The 25,776-nt window shown below is 40.3% G+C and overlaps 1 protein-coding gene across 3 annotated transcripts in view; it reads right to left on the reverse strand.

The window, feature by feature from the left end:
* Positions 1–22,625, reverse strand: part of SLAIN1 (SLAIN motif family member 1) — a 64,396-nt gene extending 41,771 nt beyond the window's left edge. Inside the window, exons 1-2 of one of the 3 annotated variants that reach the window (XM_058682335.1) lie at positions 21,776–22,625; positions 8,086–8,225 (exon numbers count right to left, since the gene is read on the reverse strand). In XM_058682335.1, coding sequence (XP_058538318.1) covers positions 8,086–8,225; positions 21,776–22,389 — 754 coding nt within the window. In that variant the 5' untranslated portion in view covers positions 22,390–22,625. Of the gene's footprint in view, positions 1–8,085; positions 8,226–15,802; positions 15,948–21,775 lie in introns of those variants that run through there. The other 2 variants (XM_058682339.1, XM_058682341.1) reach the window with 2 other exon arrangements.
* Positions 22,626–25,776: the final 3,151 nt, after the last annotated feature.

Consider the following 25,776-nt stretch of genomic DNA (forward strand, 5'->3'; position numbering starts at 1 on the left):
CTTCAGAAGGGTAGGATTTTAATAAGCCTGTTCTCATAACCTCAAGACAAAATGTGAACACTTCCCATACATTCTCCCACAATTTACCAGGTTTTGTTACCTAGTTCCAGGGTCATGAGGTTGTCAGATACAGCATGAAGGACTAGGATGACCCCCGACAGAAAGCAGGCAGCAGGAAGAGAGCCAGGGGTCCTTCACAAAGTGACAATCAAAATAAACTCATTGGCAACCACACAGAGAACCTTGGGAGAAACGCTACCCGAAGCAGCCACAGAAACTGAGCTTGACCAACTCCTATGCAGATGTGCTCCCGGAGAAGTTTACTTCTTAAGCAGGGAAGACTGCTAACTTGCAACCAAGAAAACAGTACATACTACATTCCTAGGGTCCAAGAAGGAATCAGGAAGGGATGTAGGACCAGGGGCCTGAGGGGTAGAAGGTCCACCACAGAAACACGGGCTCCTCATAACTACAGACCCCCATCCACACATTCTACAGAGAGTTGGTCTCTAATTTTTGAGTAATTTTCTTCCCAGAAGCATCAGGGTCAAGAAATAGAAACCAAATATCAACATATTTGCTCTCTAATTATGAAAGCAACATCTAATCTAAAGCCCCAGGCTAACAGAAAAGAACATTTACTTACCCCTTGGTTAACAAGTGAGAGAGACGGGAAAAGTGAGGCAGAAAGGGGACAACACTTCCCTTTCAAAAAATCTAATCTGTCAACCCTCCTTGTCATGGCAGCAGATGGTCTTAGTGAACAGTCTTTAAATTCGGGGAGGGGGTGGGGAGCAGGTACAACCACTCATTTCCAACAAAAGGCAGTAAGTAAAACCTATTTTAATATAAACACGCTTGTGAATGGTAAAACAAGGCTGCAAACTAATACTTCAAAGGGCACTGAAAAGAAAAGAATGATATGGTTGGTAAGGAAAGTGGTGCAAAGACTCCATTCCATCTGAAAATGTGCAAAACCAAAACTGAAATTCTAACAGCAGTAACTGTGACATTAGGCTCAAGAAGAATTAAACAGGGTGGCCTGGGTGGCTCAGTCAGTTGAGCATCCAACTCTCAATTTCAGCCCAGGTCATGATCCCAGGGTCGTGGGATTGAGCCCCATGGTGGGCTCGGTGTGGAGCGTGCAACCTGCTTAAGATTCTCTCTCCCTCTGTTCCTCTCCCCTGCTCACTCTCTCTACAAAATAAACAAAAATTCATTTATTTTAGCAACAGTAATCACTGTTCCCTTTTAGCTGGTGTGACCAATAAAACAAGGTCACTGTCCTTGGGCAATTTCTATTCAAATTAAAGGAAACAAACTTGCTCTCAAAGAAAATGCTCAATAATATTTGTTACTTGAAAATGCCGATTGCTCAAGACAGAAATGAAGTCTGAACAAAATGCTTTGTTAGAATTACTTGTAAGTTCTAAAATATGGAATGTTTACATAATCCTAATTAAATATTCATGCTACAATATGAATAGTTAAAACCATAATGTCTGTAACCTTTTAATCAGCTATCATTGACAAAGGATCCCCTTCATTGGAAGCCAGTAGGAATTCTTCGATATTGAAGACTATCAATTCCTCTCTATTCTCTTAGAAAACCACACTAGATGTTCCAAGGAACCTCCATACTGTTTCCCATGGTGGTGGCACCAGTTTGCATTCCCATCATCAGTGCACCAGGGTTCCTTTTTCTCCACATTCTCATCAACACTTGTTTCTTGTTTTTTGATTTTTAGTCATTCTGACAGGTGTCAGGTGATATTTCATTGTGGTTTTAATTTGCATTTCCCTAAGGAGTGATGGTGAACACCTTTCATGTGTCTGTTGGCCAGATATCTGTAGGTCTTTAGCAAAATGTTTAATGGGGTCATTCCTCTGCCCATTTCAATTGGGTTTTTGGTGTTGAGTTGCAGATGTTCTTTATATATTTTGGATAGTCACCTCTTTTTGGATATCATTTGCAAGTACCTTCTCATTCAGTAGGCAGCGTTTTTATTTTGCTGTGCAAAAGCTTTTCATTTTGGTGTAGTCCCAATAGTTTAATTTGGTTTTTCTTTCTCTTGCCTCAGGAGGCAAATCTAGAAAAAGTTTTCTATGGCTGATGTCAAAGAAATTACTGCCTGTGTCTTCTTCTAGGAATTTTATGGTTTCAGGTCTCACAATTTAGTTCTTCAATCCATTTTGAGTTTATTTTTATGTATGGTATAAGAAAGTAGCCCAGTGTGATTTTTTTGCATGCAGCTGTCCAGTTTTCCCGACACCATTAATTGAAGAGGTGGTCTTTTCCCCATTGTATATTCTTGCCTCTTCTGTCATAGATTAATTAACCATAAAGCATGGATTTATTCCTGGACTCTCTATTCTGTTCCATTGATCTATGTGTCTATTTTTGTGCCAGTACCATACGGTTTCAATTACTATAGCTTTGTAGTATAGCTCGAATCTGGTATTGTGATACCTCTAGCTTTGTTCTTTTTGAAGATTGCTTTGGCTATTCGGGGTCTTTTGTGGTTCCATACAAAGTACAGGATTATATGTTCAACTTCTGAGAAAAATTTTGTTAGTATCTTGATGGGGATATTACAGTACATCTGTAGACTGCTTTGGGTAGTATGGACACTTTTAACAATATTGGTTCTTCCAATCCAATACCTTTTATTTATGTCATTTTCAAATTCTTTCATCAATGTTCTATAGTTTTTGGAGTGCATATGGCTTTCAGGTCCTTGGTTAAGTTTATTCCTAGGTATTTTATTATTTTTGGTGCCAACTGTAAATGGGATGGTTTTCTTAATTTCTCTTTCTGCTGCTTCATTATTAGTGTATAAAAACACAACAGATTTCTGTACATTAATTTTGTATCCTGTGACTTTACTGAATCCATTAATCAGTTTGAGTAATTTTCTGGTGGAGTCTTCAGGGTTTTCTATATATACTATCATATTATCTGCAAATAGTGAAAGTTTTACTTCTTCCTTACCAATTTGGATGCCTTTTATTTCTTTTTTATTGTCTGACTGCTGTGGCTAGGACTTTAAAAATAGAATTACCCTATTATCCAGTAATTCCAGTAAAAACTAGGTATTTACCCAAAGAACACAAAAACACTAATTTGAAAACATATGTACTATTATGTTTAATGTAGCATTATTTACAAAAGCCAACATATGGAAGCAACCCAAGTGTCCACTGATAGATGAAGATATGGTATATATAGAATGGAATATTACTCAGCCATAAAAAATGAAATTTTAACCATTTGTAATAACATGGATGTTGAGAATAGAGTATAATGGTAAGTGAAATAAGTCAGAAAAACAAATACTATATGATTTCACTCATATGTGGAATTTAACAAACAAACAATGAAAAAAAAAAAAAAAAGACAAACGAAGAAACAGACTCTTAAATACAAAGAACTGGTGATTACCAGAACAAAGGTAGGAGGAATGGATGAAACAGATAAAGGGGATTAAGAGTACACTTTTTTTTTTTAATGTTTATTTTTGAGAGAGAGCACGAGCAGGGGAGGAATGGAGAGAGTGGGAGACAGAGAATCCCAGGCAGCCTCCTCACTGTCAGCACAGAGCCTGACATAGGGCTCAAACTCATGAACAGTGAGATCATGACCTTAGCCAAAATCAAGATTTGGACACTTAACCAATTGAGCCACCCAGGCGCCCCAAGAGTACACCTACTTTGATGAGCCCTGAGAAATATATAGAATTGTTGAATCATTATACTGTGCACCTCAAACTAGTAATTATACTTGAACAAATAAAATTCAGTTTAAAAAAACACACTAGAATGACAGCTAAACTCAAAAGTCTTCTAAACCTACAAGTAAGACCAAACAAGAAAAGAGACACTATCAGTCTAAGAAGGTCATTTCACTGATAAACGGAAAATAGATAAACATTAGGTAATGGGCTTGGGTTTTGACATTCTCCGCTCTAAGGGCCCACAGTGGGGGATAAGCCAACAAGAAACTGGAATGTTCTAGAACTGAATATGCAGGATACCACAGAAGGCAGGGAGCTTCAGAGTAAAGTAAAAACAAGATGACTGTTGGGAAGTCTTTAGGAAAACACTCCCTCTCAACTCCCCAAGCAGCTACCCCTCTCCTGCTGTTATCAAAGACAGGTTCAATTGCTTAAATAAACTGAAGTAAAAAGCTACTGGAGTTAAGATACCTTACACAAATAACAGTACCTTACAAAACCAGGAGGACTGAGTGAAGGTGTTTGTGCTAGAAGGTAAATTCAGTGAAGGCATGGACTTAACACCTGTTTGGTCCCTGCTGCACCCCCATTCCCTACAATGGTGCCCAGCACATGGAATGAACTTAATATGCAGCAAAGAGGTTTCGAAGAGGAATTTTTACAATCTCCAAGAAAGCAGAATATCAATATCATGGCAGAAAACAAAAGAGAAGAATATAAAATCTGAACATCAAAGCAGGCAATTCAACATTTGACTTAAAAGGAGTATCTAGAATGAAAGAATAGAGAAAACTGGAGGAGAGGATGGATTTACAGAGAAATAACACAAGACATTTTGTAGAGCTAAAGTTTCCTTGTTGAAAGTGCCCACTAACTATATGGCACAGAAAATGAAAATTTCAAAGTACTAGGAATGAAGAGATTCTAAAATTCTATCTAAAAGGTATTTTAAAGAGAAAGCTCACAGGAATCAGAAATTAGAATGGTACAAGGACTTCAACAGCAATCCCGAAGCTAAAATATAATGGGGCCACGTCTCCTAGACTCTGCTGGAACTGGTTTCTAAGCTAGAGTTCTACACCTAGCTCAAAGAATAATCAAGATCAAAGATATAATTCAGACACTTTCAGACATAGGAGGCTCTCAAAGTTTCTGTCTCCCATATCCTCATTTCTCTTCTACTCCCCCAAAAAGGCAAGAGGAGAATGAATTCTCCCCAAAGAGGGAATATAAGGAAAAGGAAGTTTGCATCCAGGAAACAGGCATTGTGACACTGGAAAGGGGACAGGATCTGCAGAACAAGGGTAAGAGGAAGTCCCACGAGAGCCGCATGGGCCTGTGGAGAGCCAATTCAGAGCACATCATGGGCAGCCGAGGGCACCACCAGGAGGAACGGTTGGAAAAACAAAGGGAAATAAAACCCTTGGTGGATTTGTATGTCTAACTGTACTGAGGATGGTTCATTTGGAGTGTGTGGGGTAAAATTAAAGACAAAAACCAAAACCAGCAAGTAAGGGTCCTTTTACTTTTAACTCCAGAAAAAAAACAAAAGATTAGATGAAAAAACAATAAAATGTTGCATGACCTAGATAAGATTATTTCTATTGTAATCAATATTAAACAATCTATTTAAAGATTGGCAAAAAGCTACATGGGAAGATGTGCAGAGAAAAGGTGTAAGGGGAAGAAGGTAGTAAAAAGAATTAAACCTTCATAACTCAAAGTAAGAAGTTGACAACTTACAGGTATGGGAATTTAATGAGAGATAAATAGCAAAACCAAAACAAATAGCTTTTGTTAAGTAATTGAATCTGGGTAATCAAATGGGCATGAGAGGTGGGATAGGAATATGCTATTTTCCCTGTAATACTCATAAGAGTAAATCTAAATGATAGATTGCTTTATAAAATATAAGTTAAATTTCAAAAACAAATTTCATCCAATGAACAACCTACTGTAATCAGTGACTTCTTATCTCCTAAGGGGATTATGGATCTTTGGAACAAAACCATTTAGTCTCACAGCAAAAGAGGATTTAGATTTATACACAAATTTCACAAAACACTAATGTAGGTTTTAGAAAGCTAGTTCTCTGCTTAAACTCTTACATGAAATTTAAATTCATTACATTATGAATAAAACTACACATTAAATCTTGTCCTCATGACCTCACCGTTCTGCTTTAGACGCTTGTCAGTGAAAGGAAAATTAGATAATCAGGCACTTAGTCTCAATTCTCAAAAGCAGCCACCAATAAGGATTATTTACATTAAACTTAACAAAGCCTCTATTTTTCTTAAATGTTTATTTGAGAGACAGAGAGAACACAAGAGGGGGGAGAGGCAGAGAGAGGGAGAGAGAGAGAATCCCAAGCAGGCCCTCGCTGTCAACAGAGAACCAGATGTGGGGCTCAATCCCACAAACCTTTTGACCCTGAGCTGAGCTGAAATCAAGGTGCCACCCAGGTGCCCCCAAAGCCTCTATTTTTCTAAGTCAATCTTGTATGTAAATCTACCTTGTGTGCAAATGAACTAAAGCAGGGGTCACAAACTAAGGCCTGGGTAGCCCAAGTCTAACTCATCCCCAGTTTCATATCTCAGTGTCCACTCCAGTTCCTACTCCAGTCTCTGATCTCAGTGCCCACAGATAAAAGGTTTACTGGAACAGAGCCTTGCTCATTAACGTTTGCATTTATGGCTGCTTTCTACTGAGGGTAGACACCGTGCGGCCTGCAGAGCCTAAAATATTTACTATCAGGTCCCTTTCAGAAAAAATTTGTTGATCCCTCAACTAAAGGATTCTAGTTCTGAATTTCATTTGAACTTTACTTCAAATGAAACTGAGCCAAATTCATATATAAGAGTGTCCATACAAAGAGTAGTTGAATCAAGAGATGTTTGAATAAAGAACCTTAGAGACAGTCAACATAACCCTTTAAAAAGCCCAGAGGGACTTAATGGTTTGCTGAGGGTCAGCTGGGTAGATGAACAAAGTCTCCTAACTCAGATGGTTGCTATCTTAGATAAGCATCTGTCACCAAAGTTTTAACCCTAATACTTCTCCTTGGTTCCTACCCCACTCTTCAACTAATTACTAAATAAGTTATTTCATTTTAGTTACAATGTTAATAAAATGTGCCTTTTAATTTGATGTTTCCCAAATATTTAAAACAGATTTCTGTTGATATTCAGTCATGGCTATGCCAAAAAAGCAGAAGACTGATTAAGGACAGTCGTTAGGGTCAAGGAGACCCAGGTTCTGGCTCTGCCCCTGGGTGTCACTCTGGCCCCAGTAACCCTCTTAACTGCCCTCCACTCCACCTGTCCCTTCTCTAGGAGTGGGTATAGTGCCCACTACAGATGAGTGTGGTTAGGCTGAATAAAATGAAGGATGTCAAGAACCTAATGCACTGACTGTCACAGAATTAAGAGCTCAAGAAATGTCACCTTTTATACTTTGTCTCCTGTCCAAAATTTGATAACCATCGTTATCCCCGAAAGGCTGCATAGGTGATGTTCTCAAACTACAGTGTGCGTAAGAATCACACTGGTGAACTTGTCGGTGCAGATTCCCATGACCCTACTCCCAGTTACTCTGATTATTTAATCTGGAAGAGGCAGGAATCTGTAATTCCAAGCTCAAGTGTGATACGGATAATGGAAACACTGCTGCTAGATAATGAAAGAGATACCAAGAGTTAAGAGATGAGCAAAAACCTAAATAATCACAGCCTTAATTAAATATAAATGGCAAGGAGCTAAGTCCTGCTTTCCAATTCCTTTTACTGCTCTTCCTTCCACAGCAGTCAATTTTTGTTTGTTTTGTTTTACTTAAACTTATGTTGGTCTCCATAAGTTAACTAATGTTATATACAGTGTGAAGATTATTTCCCAGTTTATAAAGGTTAGGACTTCCAGTTATACAACCCAATTAAACATTCATGGAACTCAAAAAGGTCAGAACTCAGGTCCCAATGAAACTTCAGTTTTCTATCCTGGAATTCAGCCATACAACCACCTTCTTGCTGTCCCCAGAGAATTAAAGGCTGACCCATTTTATTTATTGGTATATTTGCAAACAGAAAGAAAAAAAAACACAGAAAAATAAAGTTTATTCCTATCTTTCAATACAAACTAACACAAGCTAAAAATGTGGCTAAAAACAAGCACGAAACTAAATACATTTTACACTGGGAAATCCTGATGTGTAATAAATGTGAAGCAAATTGCATGTAACAGCTATACCTTTGGGCAAGTTTTTTCCATTTAAGTGTCAATTCCAAAACCAGCAACAAAAACAGAGTTGACGGTGGCAAGAGTTCGAGAATGTAAATGCGCAGGTTCGAAATTACCTTGCTCCAGTCTAAAGCACAGGGAACGCCTTGCTGCTTCCATCTCTGGAGTCGGATTATCTAGGACGTGTCTACACCACTGCAAAGGGCTCAGGGATTTCTCTGATGATGTGAATGTCTTTGAAGAGCCAACGTATAACCTTAAAAAGAGAAATCTACATTATAGGTATTATATAGGTATATAGAGATGACCCCTCTTCTAGGGAAAACAACATGTATTTAACAAGTTTCTAGTGAAACAAAGCTCACATTTGATTACTTCAAATACCAAAATAATTTTTTAACAGGGAAATGCCCCCAAATAAAATAGTATGCTCTCTGTAGCTTGGTGGGAAGGAGGACTTCAAAAAACTATCAACCAACACAACATCTCATAGTCAGAAAGGAGGCTTTTGTTATTGAACTGACCTTGAACAGGCACCGCGATGATCTGACTACCTCACTTGCATTTGTAGAAATGGACACTTTCATCTCTTTGGTGACAGAATCTTACGTGAACTGAGCTCATGTATGTAAACGTGACACGGCAAACGAGGCAAATATTATGTGCTTTTTAAAAATACAAGCCTAAAACTAGTGAAAGTCTGTTGATCCTCTCAACCCTTAAATAATCAGTTATTCCCCGTCTCAAATCTGTACTAAATCTGGTATGTGCTTCTTTCTCAAGAAAGCCAAACAGCTTTCAAAGATATGTTGTAGGGAAAAGTTTGGTTTCAGCATCTATACCATTAAACAGAATAGGCAGAACTCAAAATAACCGTAATATTATTTCTGATATATGGTGCTAAGGTAACTTAGAGAGTATTTTCAGTCACAGGGTTATACAAAAGAAGTTCATCGTCTTAGCTGACAAAAAAAGAAAGAAAATTATAACCACTGGTTCTAGTAATTAACATTTGTAAAGCTGCATTCTCATTATAAATATCGTGAAAGTAATACTTCTTTAAACAAAGTTACCACAATTCTAATGAGCGCATTTTCTTGGAACACCTTACTTCATTATTCATTCTCATACTGTTATAGTCAGGACTCCCATCTGTCAAAATAATTTCTCAGTTATCCAAGATGGTTGGGGAATGGTACTACTCTTCAGCAAATTCTTCTTGTAGATCAGAGGTTGACAAACATTTTCTATAAAGGGGCAGCTAGTAAATATTTAGGCTCTGTGGGCCACACAGTCTCTGTCACGACCACTCAACTCCACTGTGGCAGCTCCAAAGCATCACAGACCATATATAAATAGGACTGTGCTTCTCCAAAATATTTATAGACACAGGAACTTGAATTTCCAATAATTTTCAATGTCATGAAAGAGTATTCTTCTGGGTTTTTTACCCAGTCTTTTAATAATGTAAATATCTAGCTGACTAGCCATTCAAACCACGCAGCCTGATTTGCCCCAGGACACAGTTTGCTAACTCCTGCTGCAGATGCAGATTTAAAATATCTTTTAATCAATTTAGTAGTAATCCTAATAGAACATTCTTCCCTTAGAGAGTGAACCACTGTCCTCCCTTCATCGGGAATATAGCGATTAGTCAAAACTTATTCCTGGGCCCCACCTTGGTCTACTGTGACAAGATTAATACCTATGTAAATCCATCCTTTTCACCCTCCCTTGCTGAAAGACCTCTGAACTGTCCAGTACTGGGTGGCTTACTCTAGACTCCCAAGTAAAGGCTAGCCTAAGTCAGTTGTTCTCAATCTCTGGTACATTGGGATCTCTTAGCAGGCTTTTAAAAACACAAATTGCTAAACACTTGGTCGCAGGCAGGTCTAACCTACCCGATTCAGTACGTTTGGAATGAGGTCAAAGAATCTGAATGTCTAGTAAGTTCCCAGGTGATGCTGATATTAGTGCCTGGAGAGCTCACCTAGAGATGGGTGCACTGGGCTAAGCCAGTCTGAGTATTTCCATTATTCCTAGTTGCCTGATTACTGGTTTAGGCACAAGCTCTGGAAACAATTCTAGCCAATAAAAACTAAGGGGTATCTTCTGATGGGCACATGAGCACATTTCTCCTCATTTTTAAAGTGATCAGAAAAGACCCAATTATATGCTGTCTACAACATATGCACTCTAAATATAACCACACAGGTTAAAAGTTAAAGGATATAAATGTAAAAGACTACCCACAACAAAAAGCCCAGGTCCAGAAGGCTTCACTCCTAAATTCTACCAAATATTATAAAGAAAGGAATTGAAGACCAATAACCCTCATGAACACAGAAGCAAAAATCTGAGTATTTTAGCAAATTGAGTCCAACCGTATGTAAAAGGGATGCTTTATCAGTACCACGTGGGGTTTATCCCAGGAATGAAAATTGGCTTAACATTCAAATATCAGTGTAGCTTATCACAGAAAAGGCATGTAATAATCTCAACAAAGAAAAAAGCATATGACATCCATCCATTAAACACTCTCAGCAAATTAAAAAGGAAACACCCTTAATCTGATTAAAGGCATTTACAAAAACAGTGTCTTTACAGTGAAAGACTAAACACTTTTCCCCTAACATCAAGAACGATATAAAGACTAGAGATTCTAGCTAGTACAATCATGCAATAAATAAAAACATTTAGACTGGAAGTCATAAATCTATCTTTATTCACAGATGACATGATCATCTACCTACAAAAAAGATACCAAAACTAAGAAGGGAGTTTAGTAACACGATTGTAGCATACCAGATCAACATACAAAAGTTAACTGCATTTCTATACTAGCAACAATCAGCATTTTTGAAATTTCACTTTCCATTTACAATAGTATAAAAAAAAAAATAAGATACCTAAGGATAAATCTGACAAAGTATGTCAAGCCCTCTACACTGAAAAGTACAAAACATTCTGAAAAAAATTAAAGAAGATATAAATAAAAATACAGACCAAGTTCATGGATTAGAAGGCAGAATATTGTTAAGATGTAAATTACCCCTAAATTTATCTATTTAACAAAATCCCCAAATTTCAGTAAGCTTCTTAAAGAAATGTAAAAGCTGATTCTAAAATTCATATGGAAATGCAAAGATCCTAGAAGAGTCAAAACAACCTTTAAAAAACAATGAAGTTCAAGAGCTACCACTGACTGAGACACATTACAAAGCTACAACAGTGAAGACAGTTTAGTATGACGTAAACATATACAGATCAATGGGGAAACAAAATGGCCAGAACTATACACATATGGAAAACTGATTCTTGACAAAGTATAAAGACAATTCAATGAAGAAAAGATGGTCTTCTGAACAAATTGTGCTGAAACAAATGGATATCTATCTGCAAAAAGCAAATTTTTTAATTCTTTTTAGAGACAGAACACCCAAACAGGGGGAGAAGAGCAGAGGCAGAGAGGGACAGAGGGAAAGAATCTTAAGCAGTCTCCATGCTCAGGGCAGAGTCCAATGGTGGGCTTGAGCCCCCAACCCTGGGATCAAGACCTGAGCCTAATTCAAGAGCTGGACACTCAACTGACTGAGCCGCCCAGGCACCCCGCAGAAAGTATTTTGACCCAGCCTTCACACAAGAGCCAAAGTTAACTCAAGACATGTTCACAAAAATGGAAAACCTGGAACTATAAAACTTTTAAAGAGAAACCATGGGCAAAGTTTTTGTAAACCTGAGTTGGTAAATATTTCTTAGATACAATTTCTTATATGGAAAGTATGATCCATAAAAGAAAAAAAAAATTTTTATCAATTAGGCTTCACTAAAATTAAAATTAAACCTTTGCTCTCTGAAAGAGAAGGAATAAAAGATAACCCACAGATTGGGTAAAAATATTTGCATATCACATATCTGGTTTAAAAACTTGTATGTAGAATATACATAAAAACTCTGCAAACTTGGGGCGCCTGGGTGGCGCAGTCGGTTAAGCGTCCGACTTCAGCCAGGTCACGATCTCGCAGTCTGTGAGTTCGAGCTCCGCGTCAGGCTCTGGGCTGATGGCTCGGAGCCTGGAGCCTGTTTCCGATTCTGTGTCTCCCTCTCTCTCTGCCCCTCCCCCGTTCATGCTCTGTCTCTCTCTGTCCCAAAAATAAATAAAAAACGTTGAAAACTCTGCAAACTTAATAATGAGCAACTCAATTTTTAAAAATGGACAAAAGATTTGAACATTTTACCAAACAAAATCTATGAATGGCAAACAGCATTATAGGAAATACGCTCATCATTTGTCCTTAGGGAAATGCCAAGCAGAACCACTACGAGGTACTACTACCCATCTATTAGAACGGTTAAAACTAAAACGACTGGCCATGGCAAGTATCCGTGATAATAAGGTGCAATTGCAACTCTCATACAGTGCTGGTGGAAATGTGAAACAGCATAAGCCCTATGGGAAAGACTGGCAGCTTCGTAAAAAGTTAACATACACCTACTCTGTTCCAGCCTCTCAACAGCAAGTACTTAGTCAAAAGATATGAATGCATGTGTCCACACAAAGACTTATTTGGAATAGCCAAAACTTGAAAAGAGCCCAAGTGTTCATTTAAAGATGAATGGATAAACCATTGTTACATCCATACAGTCTAACAGCTCTCACAATAAAAAGGAATAAACTATTGATTCATGTAACAACACAGAAGAATTTCAAAATAATTATCTTGATTGTAAAAAGCCAGACCAAAAACCAACAAAAAACAGTACATACTATATAGTTTCGTATATATGCAAGTATAGAAAATGCAACTAATCTAAACTGACCAAAAGCAGACCAGTGGTTGCCTTGATGGGAGGTAGGCAGGAGGAGAGAGGGCATACAAAGGGCCACAAAGAAACTTGGAGCATTAAGATATGTCCACTCTTCTTAATTGTGGTGATGGTTTTATTGGTGTGTACATATGTCAAAATCTATCAAATAATATATTTTAATATAGGCAGCTTATACTTCACTACTGTCTCAATAAAGCTAAAAAATTCACAAGACAGGAACCTACTGTTTTCTGTCCCTCAATGTCCTTGAGACTTGAGTAGCCATCTCAAGGTGAATCAGATGAATTCAGGTGAAACAAGCAGGTGCCACAGCCCTGACAGAAATGAACCACTAAATTAGTCAACTGTGGAAATTATCTTTAAACTTCTTTAAGTTAGTAAGTTATCCTCACTGTTTAACGCACAAATTCAGGTCACCGCCTGAGTCTCTGCTTTTTCTCAAATCCTCTCAGCTGCCACAGGAAGCTACTGTCTGAAGCACTGCTCTGCCCATTACCTCTAGCATCACAAGAACTGCTCTTATCTTCTATAAGAAAGCTTCCACCAACCAGGTTGCCTCAGTTGGACATTTGAGGTCATTTTTTGTGGATTTTCTTACTTATAAGGGAACTCTTTAAGAAGATTTCCTTAATCCCTTAGGCCTATGCAATATAGTTCTTTAATTTGACCACACAGCCTTGTAGCATATTCAAAAGCATTGCTCACTCCCAACAGGCTCAGTCCCACCACCTCTTTGCCATCACAACTTAAGACCAGAGCCAGCTTAAGATCGGGACAGGCTGACCCAGAAGTTCTGACTTCAGGCACATCAATTTAGCAGAACGAAGGATGAAGTACTTTACTGAGCCAGAGACGTGAAATGAAAGACTACATGCTGACTGGTTAAAACCCTAGCCCCATTCTCCCTTTACATTCCTAGAATTGACTGAATTACTTCTATCTCTCAGCAGTATAGAAGCATTGTGTCTGGAGAAACAGATGAACCCAAGAGAAGACCTAGAAATGCTGAATGAAACGTGAACTGACTACCCATCCAATCACTTATGAAGAGCTCTACCCATGCTGAACTTCAGATCAATTTCAGTAACTGTCTCCTTTGGGTATAAACAGATAATCAATGACACCAGATACCTAGACTATTCCTTTTAAATAGAAGGCTGAGACTAAAAGTAGAGAAAAAAAGAACTGAGAAATCAATGCATGGAACTGATGAAAAATCTAAAACAACTAAAATTGGTATCATCTGAGAGAAAACATTGCTTTCACAAAAAAAAAAAGAAAGAAAGGAAGGAAGAGTTTCTTCATTCTTGGAAAATGAAACTATTTTAGCAGAAACAGAAAATTCAATAAGTGAGTTTGAAAGATCAAGAAGTCTTCCAGATGCAAAACAAAGACAGATTTACTTTCAATGAAAGAAGACAGATTAAAAAATTAAATGATTGTACAGGTGGGCCTGCACCTTATTTTACAGGTTCTAAAACACACACACACACACACACACACACACACACACACACACACATACACACACACATGGGAAAAAGTTATTTTTTTTTTTAAAAAGACAGAAAAAATTCTGAGAAATGAAGGCAGGCCACTGGTCTCTAAAGTGAAAACACCTACAAAGTCCAGTCCAGTACAACAAATAGAAAGGCCTCTATCAAGGTACAACATGACATTTTAGGAAACTAGGGATAAAGAAAGCTAAAGAAATCAAGAAGGATTAGGTATCCAAATCACAGTACACTTCAATATATAAAACACAATAAAAATTAGAAAATAGAATGCCTTCAAACATAAGGAAAAGTAACTGACTTAGACTTTTATATCGAGCCCAACTATGAATCTTTATGAGAAAAAAGACATTTTTATTTTTTTATTCATTTTGAGAGAGTCAGAGACAATGAGAGTTGGGTAGGAGCAGAGAGGGAGAGAGAGAGAATCCCAGGCAGGTTCCATACTGCCTGCACAGAGCCCAATGTGGAGCTTGAACCCATGAACTATGAGATCATGACCTGAGCCAAATTCAAAAGCCAGACGCTTAACTGAGCCACCCAGGCACCCTGATAAAGACATTTTGAAATATACAAGATTTCACAGTGTACTTCTCATAAATGTGCCCTTTCTCATAAAGCTATTAGAAGCTATGTCCCACCTACCAGAATAAATGAAATATGAAGACAAAGAATTTTAAAAATGGGGGATCCTACAAAGGCAAGAAACCTAAAGAATTCCCATAGAAACAGCACTGTGCCTGCAGCCTAAGAAGCAAACAGTAAAGACTAGAGCAATGGGCTTAAAAGTTCCAGAAGGAATGGCATAAATTTTTTAAAACAGATATGAGACTCAAATGGGGGTGCCTGGGTGGCTCAGTTGGTTGAGCATCCCACTCTTGGTTTCAGTTCAAGTCATGATCCTAGGATCGTGGGATCAAGCCCACTGAGTGTGGAGCCTACTTAAGATTCTTTCTCTCCCTCTGCTCCTCTCCCCCACTTGCACACACACTTCCTCAAAAAGAGGGGGGGAAAAAAGAGAGAAACTGTCAGATATATATGACCTAATCAAGGAATATATGGCTTTTATAGAGTATTTGAAAAAATTAGTAATAGGGATTAAAGAAATTGAAGGGGAAAAAGAGAATCCATTACTAACTCTTGGAGCAACAGAGGGATTAGAGGAAAATAAATGTAACACACAATTCACAGGGCTCAGTCAGCTAAGAACAGTTATAATATAGGCGTTACATAGGATTTAATCCAAAGATCCCATTAGGAGTAGGGAAAGCAGATATGATGGTTTGGGGGTGAAGAGAAGAGAGCTTAGTCTTCATCTTCCAAAACAAGTCTACAAATGTCTAAGACAGTATGGAGGACTGTTTAGAAATAAAAAGTGAAACACAGAGCCAGACGAGTATCAAGTGATGACTCTGTGGAAGACTCAGAGGTAGGAACAATAGAGGGCTGCTGCTTTCTATAAAAAGCCTTGCCGTATTTGTTGCATTACCTTAATAAAACTTTAGAAGCATTGTGCAAATGGATGATATGAAGACAGGTGATCATTTTCAGGAGCACCTGGGTGGCTGAGTCGGTTAAGCTTCTGGCTTGATTTCAGCTCAGGTCATGATCTCGCGGTTCATGAGTTCAACCTCCGCATAGCATCGGGCTCTGCACTGACAGTGCAAAGCCTGCTTGGGATTCTCTGTCTTTCCCCCTCTCTGCCCCTCCCCCACTCACACTGTCTCTCTCCCCCCCCTCCTTCTTCCCTCCCTCCCTCTCTCTCTCTCTCACAAACTTAACAAAAACAAAAAATAAGTGATCATTTTCAGTCAGTCTCCAAACAACCTACCCAGGATAGCTCTGAGCCTACTATTTCTATGGCTAGGCGTAGAGCTGGATGTAAATAAAGAAAAAAGGCAGATGGAGATCACAAAACTCCAGACTCCTTGAGTACAACATAACTCCAAAATTAGATAAGCAAGGTAAAACTTGTATTTCTCCTACATGGTTCCAATCTTCCTAAAAGTCATAAAAATCACCTTATTTGTCATCACAGTATCCTAATTTGCCATCATTAATACAGCATACCTCCTGCCTTCCAAACTGCTCTTTCAAATTCTATAGCTTCATGGATGAAACTATATTACAATCTGGCAAGAATATAAGAAAAACCTTCATCTAAAACTTGAGAATTCTTCAAATATTAGAAAAGCTATCTTTAAAATGTCACACTCTTAAGTTTCTTTAACCTTGCTTCAATAACTTCCAAAAGCACATGACTAGAAACGGTTAGTTTTCTCACAGAATCTCTTCTTTTCCACACATTTCATTCTTGATGGCCTCACTTAATACAAGTGCTAACATGGGGAGGGACAGGAATAACCAAAATAATAATCCGAAGGTTTCAAAGGAAGTATTACAACGACCCAGAAATCTCACTCTCAAGTAGACATTTGGTTCTAAAGTCATCCTTCTGATAACACAAAAACAAATGACACAGCAAAATATATACATAGATTTTAGGAACCTGTCACTGAGAAGTAATATGTGGCAGTTTTCAGACATGTAATTTAAGAGCCTTCAATCATCGCAAGTTCTATTTTAAGAAAAGCTAAAACATTAGCACTGATAAGCACAATCAATCAATCTTTAGTCGAATTAAAGTGTTTGATTCACCAGCACCTGCTAGGGTCAAAATGGCCAGCCACTGCAAAGCAAACTTCCCGCCACTAAGCTATTAAAAGGACACATGAAATCCAAATTTCAGTTATGGAATTGTCCTATAAGACTCTCCCCCCCAACCGTCCACAGTTCAATTTAAATTTTTATTTCTATGTCTCACTGCAGTGTTTCAAAGACCTCAGCACATGCTTCAGTCAACTCCATTTGCTTCTAGAAAACACTCAGGTTTTCAATTAGCATTGTCAGAAAGTGAAGCACCCTCTGGTCTTTTCGCTGAAAATCAATTATGGAAAAAACAGTTTAGGTGGTCTAATTTAGCTGTGCCATATGCATAGTACAAGGTGTTCAGCAGCTCTGATAAAGAATTGGCAATGATTTAGCCAGCTGTCCAGGGTCTTGGGTGTTACACATGAAAGATGAATATCTCATTCATTAAATTTTCCTTAGTTTGTACATATCACCATTTCCCCCTTGTATAATTATGAACTTTTCTCCTGTCCTTTCCAATTGGACAAGTTCAAAATCTCTGTCACATCCTTTTTACGTAAGTCTCAATATTCTTCTAATTGCCACTTCACTAAAATAAAGGCCCTGTAGGACTGTATTTTATGTTAGCTGGTATATTTTTATTTGGCATTTTCTGAATATAGACCTGTCTTCCTGATTGAGGTGTGCAAGACCTGACTTTCCCCAGTGCTGCCCTATCTTCAGAGAGCTGTGCTTCTCCACCTACTTTCCCCAAGACTGTCTTGCTTTCAAATGGTGTAAAACTGAATTTTCCTGACTGTGATCATATCGCACAAATACAATTACTACTTCAAGCCAAGGCACACACATGTAAAACTGAAGTTTAATCAAGACAAATTTGTGTTATAAGACACGATGCGTTCTGATTTTATATTCTGCTCTTCATTTTTTAAAAAAGAAATGCTGGTCAATCCACTAAACTGACTTTATAACACACTAATGGGTCATAACCAAACTAGGGGAAAATATCAGTGGTGTAAACGCTTCAGAATCTGTGTAAACAATCTGAAATGTGGTCTTAACCTTTCAGTAACTAATTGGTGGAGCCTTTGGAAATCATTCCACCTTGGAGCTTCAGTTCCTCAATCACGAAACAGGGGAGCTGAAATGGGTCATGGAAAGGTCTAGCACACAGTTAACTTACTGCTCCCCTTACCACTTCATACCAATCTGATTTTTCCTCCTTATACCCTGGTGCCTCTCAGCCTGGCGACACTGGGACAGTGATCCTGAAACCATCCTTCTTACAGGCTGGCATATCACGCAGTCACACGGTCCAGGTACGTATCAACACTTCAGTCCTTGGATCTTCGTATTTGCTCCTGACACTCACAGATTCCCCCTTTACTTTCTCACCTACGGTCTTCTGGAAAGTGAAGGCTGTCAAATTAGCAGGAAGATCACTGAAGATTCCGTAGAGCAGGATGAGAAGTTTACTATGGGATCAAAACAACTGGATGGATTAAAGAATTAAGGTTCTGGAACCAAAATCTAGTTTTCTGAGACACTTATTTCTAACAGCCCTGTGCTAAGATTAAAGCAAAATCAAACAATTCAAATTCAACTAGGATGAATATTTGAAGACATGAGACCATTATTTTCTTTCAAAGCTTTTCATCAAAATGAAAAGCAGAACACACCATCCTTCTTACAAAGTTTTGTTTTTTGTTTTTTGTAAACAGAAGATGCTTATAGATTAAATAATTGTTTGGGGAAAAGATCTAAGAGACCTGATTGATCGTTCATTAACTAATCAACCATCATCAAGCAAATACTGATTCTATGATTCACTGTTTTCCTTCTACACATAACTCTTGAGCCAAGAGTTGTCCAGGTTAATAAAATGTGAACAGTTATAGTCCAGTTTTATTAGAATAAAATGGACCTATAGGAAAGAACTTCTTAAAATATTCAAGAATTAATCTAAGTTTGTGAATTTCTTTCCTGAAGATAAGACATCTTAGTGGGAAATACTATTCTAAATAATCAAATATCAATTTTGTTTAGCTCCCAAGGATGAAATCATGATAAAAATGCATGAAAAATTATAAGCAATATGTTAACAGTAAGCCAATCCTTACTACTGTTACTTTAACAATGATGTGATTGTCACAGGGAGACAAAGATGTCCAAGATATGTTCAGTGAAAGGTAAGTAAAAAAATTGATGTGTATATATTTGCATATTGATTGGTATAATCATGTTTTGATCTTGAAGGATCTACAGAATGTTAACAGAGGTAAACTCAATCATGGCAGTGAACTGAACAAGAGGGGAGACTCCTGTGACTTGACACTCGCTTTTGCGTTGGGTTGTGTTGTTTTGTGTGTTTTTTTTATAGTGAAAATGTAAAACTATTTTTAGATATTTTAAAAATATTCAGTTACTTCTTATCCACTACAGTTGTTTCTTAACAGGGGAAATAAAAATACGTTGCTTCCCTGCAAACATTTAGGGAATCCAATGAAAAGCACCCTATCTGTGACACTACAGGACAGGTACTTAAACAGTTTGCAGTGATGAAGGAAAATCAGAGCTTTGCAAGCATTTACAAGCGGGTTAAACTTTGAAAATCAGACCCTGTTTATTTGTTCATCAACAGGCCAAAATACTGCAATACAAAAATACCTTAGTGTACAAAACGCCATGAAAGGTTTCTGTAAATCAGGCGACCTTAAAATTTTTTAAGTTACATCCCACCTGAGAGTAATGATCCCTCTGTTTTTCCACATGAGATTCTAATCCTAGGTTTGTTTTGAGAAAGATACTCCATAAAACAGTATGCCACTTGTCTGGAGAAACATTTGTAAAGCGTCAAGGCACTGATTTACGTAGTCACCTAACTACTCGATGAGTGAAATCAGTAGAACCTGCTATAATTTACATTCACTGGGAACCATCTGAAGGGCTAACAGTAATCCTACTAAGGAGGTCATTGTTTTTCAAAGTCATTTCAATACTATTTTGAAGAACAGAAAACTACAAAAGGAAAGCCTACATACCAAAATTCTAGCAATAGGCAGACAACAGTAAGTATATCACAACACATTTTAAAATGCTAATATTTTTAACGCATAGGATCAAAAACACAAACAAGCTCTCCTTTACTATTTAAGTACGTTATCTCTAGGAAAGGCCAAGTGGGGACTAAATCAACATAAAATAATCTGAAAGTGGCCTAAGGGCTTATAGTTATCATAGAACCTAAGAACAACCAGCATGAGAGCATCTTCTAGTACCATATTCAGGTTGAAACTGAGTTTACAATACAGCCTGGGCTTCACAAAAATAAAGGTGTAACTTCTAAAGAATGGCTTAACTCTCCCCAAAGTGGTAAGCGGTTTTGATTTTTACAACTTGAGCTACCAGCACAGCTGCGGACAAGTACGAAGGAGGAGGAGGGGAGGAGGAGTTTGCTTTGGACGAGTACTGAGGAGGAGGGGGAGGGGGAGTTTGCTTTGCTGTAGCTCCGTACATTTTGATTCTCCCAATCAAATCAATTGGTTACTAAACTTTTGCAGTCTGAATTCTCAGAGTCTAAAGGAGCACTACAGTTCTCAATAGGAAACCAGGAAGGTTCTCCATTTCTCATTCCCGCTGTGTGTTCATGCAACAGGAACACAGAGAGTGAGGAAAATCCAGCTGACCCAAAACAGGAAGGGTCCTAAGTAAAACGACCCTAGATAAAAGGACTACAACCATTCCATGCCACATAGCTCTGCAGAGGTGAATGCTGTTGGTTTTCCCTGCAAGGACCAAGTTCTACCTCATCTGGGGCTTCTGCTCATCTTACCATATCCCACTACCGCTAGTGACCGAGGAAAGCATATGAGCCAACTAAAAGAAATCAGTCGTGAAAGGACTTACTCCAAGAGTAAGCAGCATGAAAAGGGAACTAGACCTCCCCAAAGTGAGTCACGGTTGGAACACAGAAAGGGCGAACCAGATTTCAAATGAAAAGATGCTACCAGCCACAAGTTTTCTGATAACCAACTTGCGGCTTCTAAAAAAAATTTTAAAAAGTTTCTCTAATCTCACTTTTATTCAATCAACAGTTTGAGTTAAAAAAAAAATTAAAGACAGATCCTTGGTTTCTAAGTCACAGTGTTTTCAAGCTGCTCACTCCATTCCCCGAAAAGCCCTCATTTTTTGACATCATTACTGATAGGAAAGCCGGTGGTGGCAGCACATTTCAAAAACCAAGTCAGTCTTTGAAATGAGAAGCTATCAATGAAAATGCAGCAAAAGAGGACATGCGACTGCACAAGTCAAACTGCAAGAACGAATCTCTAAGGAGAGATCCATCACCAGGCGGCTCGGGATGCCACGGAAAGGGACGATACGCAAAGCCTGTCCAGCGTTCGCTGGGGAGAAAAGACAGGGAACGGTCGCAAACTGAGGCCAAACCCTGCCCATCCCCCGTTACTCCCAAAAATGACTGGGAGAAAAACGCAGGACTGGGTAGCAAAAAGATGGCATAGATTTTTCAGTTAATGCGAAAAAGGAGCTTGGAACCGAATACTCAGCAGAAAGCAGAATACAGCGAGATGAAGGGGACCAATCCATCCCCAGCTGGGTCAGCCTGAGCTATGAGAAACAGGTTTCCGCCCTCATGAAAAGCCTCAGCTCGTCGCCGAGTTGGGCACCTGCCAGGCCACCACGTCCGGGGGCAATGGCGAGGTCCCCCTCTTCCTCCCAGCCCACGCCCTCCCCGCCGTCCCGGGGCCTCGGAGGCCAGGGTTCCGGGGGAGGGAGCGGAGCTCAGCAATACCAGGTGTAGTCGTCCTCGTCCCGCCAAGCGGCCACGCTCTCCAGGTCCAGCGGCTCCACCTCGTCCAGCAGCGTCGGGGGCGGCGAGGGAGGCGAGGGCGGCGCGGTGGCTCCCCCGGGCGGCATCCCCGCGCCCCCCGGCTCCGGCCCGCCACCGCCCGCGCCGAAGAAGCCCGCCGCCGGCTTGAAGTAGACGAAGGGTGCCTCCGGGGGCTGCGCCAGGCTGCAGAGCAGGGAGGGCGCCGGGCTGGGCAGGCAGTAGGTCCCCGGGAACGCGGGGCTGGAGCCGCCGCTGCCGCCGCCGCCGCCCCCGGCGCCCAACGCCAGCCCCAGCCCCAGGCCCCCCGAGGCGGCGACGGCCGGGGGACTCCGCGGTCCCAACGGGCTGCAGGCCCCGGCGGGGGGCGGCGCGGCGGGCGGCGGTGGCGGCAGCAGCAGCAGGTGCGGGGCGGCGGCCGCGCTGGCCGCCCGGCTCCGCAGCTGCTCGTTCTGCTTCTCCAGCTTACGCACTAGCTCCTGCAGCTTCTTCACCTCCAGCTCCGCGTTCACCACCGGCCCGGAGCCGGCTCCGGAGCCGCCCCCTGCCGAGGCGCATTTCACCTGCTCCGCCATCATCGTGGGCCCCGAGGGCGCCGCGGCCGCCGGGGGGTGCGCGCCGCCGCGCCTGCTCCTCGGGCCGCGGGGAGGCTACGGCTCCTTCCCTGCCGCCCGGGCCCGGGGCGCCGACCACGCTGGGGCAGAGGCCGAGTCGGGTGTTAGCATCAGCACCGAGCCCCAGCCTCCGGCCGAGGGAGCCGCCGCCAAGCAGCTCTGCACATGCTCAGAGCGTCCCTCCGGTCCCCTGGGCGCAGCGGCGGCTCCGGGTTTTAGCCGCGGCCCGGGGGCGGGGCGGGGCGCGAACGCCGGGTGGGCGGGGCCGGTGGGGTGGAAGAAGAGTTCCCTCGGGCCCCGCTAGCGGCCTGGGTAGGGGTCCTGGGGTCCTGAGGCCCCGCTCCCGCCACCTAACCCCACGGTGCTTGATTGGACCTGGCCTGAACCTTCCCGTCACAGGCACTTCCTCCCGCAGCTGCAGAGAGTGCGAACTGCGCGGATCACTGAACCAGGGGCGGGGTTCCAAAAAAGCCGCTGCAGGTGCCTGCCCTAGAGGGGTGCACCTTGTGCCAGATGGTTTGCTACCGTCCAAGAGCTCTTGTGCCGAAGGAACTTAGCCACTAGCCACTGGTTTATGAAACCTATAGAGAACCAGAGGGCCAGGGAACTATGAGGGCCGAAAAGTGACAACGCGGAACATAAAGACTTTGAGAAGATGCTATTAATCCATTAATTGGTAATACAGAAACAAGATGGTGGGAGAGAGGCGGAGAAGAAAGAAGAAATCCTTCGAAGACAGTGGCCAGCTGCTAAAGAGCCAAGTGTTTAGTTTATTCTAAAGTAGTCAAATTTAAATTATTCTGTTACCGCCAGTGTTTGTTATAATGAAACAAGAACGTTTTCCATACTATGTATGTTCTTACATTTATCAAACCAAAGATCCTTGACCACTTAACTGTGCCAGACACGAGTTGGCCGTCAAGCAGTGAGCAAAAAAGCAAGACTCATTATGGGCGAAACATGAGTAAAATTGTACAGTGCTCCATCTCTTTAATAATTTACAAGCTATTAGGTCAGACTTAACGGAGCGGGAGAGGACAGAGAAAAACAAAACCTTAGACCTCTATCCCAATATCCCTAATCTTGCCTGCCAGCCTGCTCTCCTTCCATCTTTTGGAAACCATTGGCAAATCTGCTTGGGGAGGGGGGCGGTGGAAGGGGGACGCTTTTAAGCAGAAGAGTTGAATCACTAGTTTCATTCAATTAATATTGACTGAGGATTGCAAGTGTTTAGCACAGAGAAAAGTCTAAGATTTTATTATGAGAAAAGTGCACAGAACTGGTTCTCATCCTCAGATGATACGCTATCTAGTGAAAGTTCCTTCTCAGGGACTTTACATACCAATCTTTGTAACAATGTACCGCATCCTTCTGGAGCTGCTAGCACATCCTATCATTCATTGGTTTTAGATATGGGTCTGTTCAGAAACACTTGGGTCTTCTCAGATATCAATTTGTATCTCTAGCTTCTGCCTGTAGGGTGGGTATTCTGCATTTAACTTGCTTGGCGAAGAGCCTCCAGAAATTAGATTAACATGTGTGGCAACTACCCTGACCCTTCCTATCTGGAGTTCCAGCTTGCTAGACCACCACTTAACCACCTGTATCACCTTTCCAAGTTTCAGTCTATCTTCTGGATATTCTGGCGACTACTAAAACCTGGAGAAGTGGAGTAATACTACTGAAAGTCCTAAGTAAAGAATCTATTGAAGGATTTTTCCCGCATGCTCAGTGGCAGATGCGGGTAGCAGTATCCCTGCAACACAAAGAAAGGGAGACAACAGACACAATGAGAACAAAGAGCTGCTGGGTTCCACATTAGCCAAAGAAATTGAGAATAGGCACATAATAGTAAAGACAACAAGAATTAGGATGTAAAGAAAAGCAGTCCTTTCACTACAAAATTTATATACCCTAGCGGAGTGAAATAAACAGCCTGCTCCTCCCCCATTTACTCAATATGGTCTACAGAATACATCCAAACAACCAGTGGTCAAGTCTTAGAAATTGTTTTCTAAGTAACAATTATCAGATAAAAATTTTAGTGTTCAGAAAGAAAGCATTCATTGAAATTTAGACATAGAACAGAGATGACATATTCTGCCCTAAATTTCTATTCTTCATTCTTCTTCTGAAAAGACAGACTTGCCCTCTTCCTAACTGTTTGAAAAAGTGTGAAATGATTCATGTCTGGAGAAATTTTAAATATTTTTTTTTCTATTAAAGCACCTCTTTTCCCCCCTCTGTGAACTACTCATGTGCACACAGCAGAGACAATTGGGATGTACACAGATTTTAACTGGGATCCCCAGGATGCCTGTCTCTCTAACACATAATTGAAGAGGTTGATGGTGTCAAGGTTTTAATTAAGCAGTCTTGATTTTTTTATTTTGATGCAAATTTGTAAAGCTTTGTGTTTTGAAAGAAATTGAATGCATAGGGCTCCATTTTAAATTATTTTTATTTTAAATGAAATATATGATTTCAGAGGTTTATGAAACATGAAAGAACACGTCCCATTAAGAACTTTGCATTAAGAATGTATTTGAAATACGATAAACTGATGAGAAACATCCAGAGGTCACACATTCAAAACGAGATGAATAAAGGCATATTTCTCTGGTGCTTCCCATTCCTTACACTTCAGAACCATGGTCACTGGGTCACTCTACTGAATTTTAGGAGAGAAAATGTATGTTCACATATACTTCTAATAGTGTTTATGGACATCAAATTGACCTAGCCACAGAATTACAAAGGCAGCATTGTTTCTTCTTGAGTTTGTAAATCTAATTCTCTGAGGAAATCTAGGAACAGCTTGCTATTATCCTAGTTTTACTGATGACCTAACAAGGTTAGGCTACTTGCCCAAATTCGGGCATGAAAATGATGACAGTTCTCAGCACAGTCTCTAGTGGCCCAGCCACTCTTCTCCTTATACCCTTGTCCTTAGAGTAAAAGTCCTCTAAGAGCAAGCCCCATATATTTTAAATGTAGATTTTCCATCTACATTTCCATACCCTAATATGAGCACTATGTTTATCAAATTGATAGATCCAATTACTGCAAGAAGAGAAAACCACCTAATGTGTTAAACTAAGATCAAAGATCCCCAACAGGGTTTGCAAGTTCATTCAGACAGAGTACAGGGTTTGATTTTGTTTGCCTCTTAATGAAAATGCCTGTTTATCCATACAGAATGGACTTGAGTACTGCGGGTCCCCACTGCCCCAGTGCGCTGTCTAGCACGTAGCAAAGACACATTGAAATTTTTTATAAGAATAAATGAATAAATAAATAAACCTCCAAGTTTCAGCTGGAAGTTAGACAAATACCTAAGTAGTTATTTTC

The sequence above is a fragment of the Neofelis nebulosa genome, chromosome 1 (assembly GCF_028018385.1).
Source record: "Neofelis nebulosa isolate mNeoNeb1 chromosome 1, mNeoNeb1.pri, whole genome shotgun sequence".
NCBI lineage: Eukaryota > Metazoa > Chordata > Mammalia > Carnivora > Felidae > Neofelis > Neofelis nebulosa.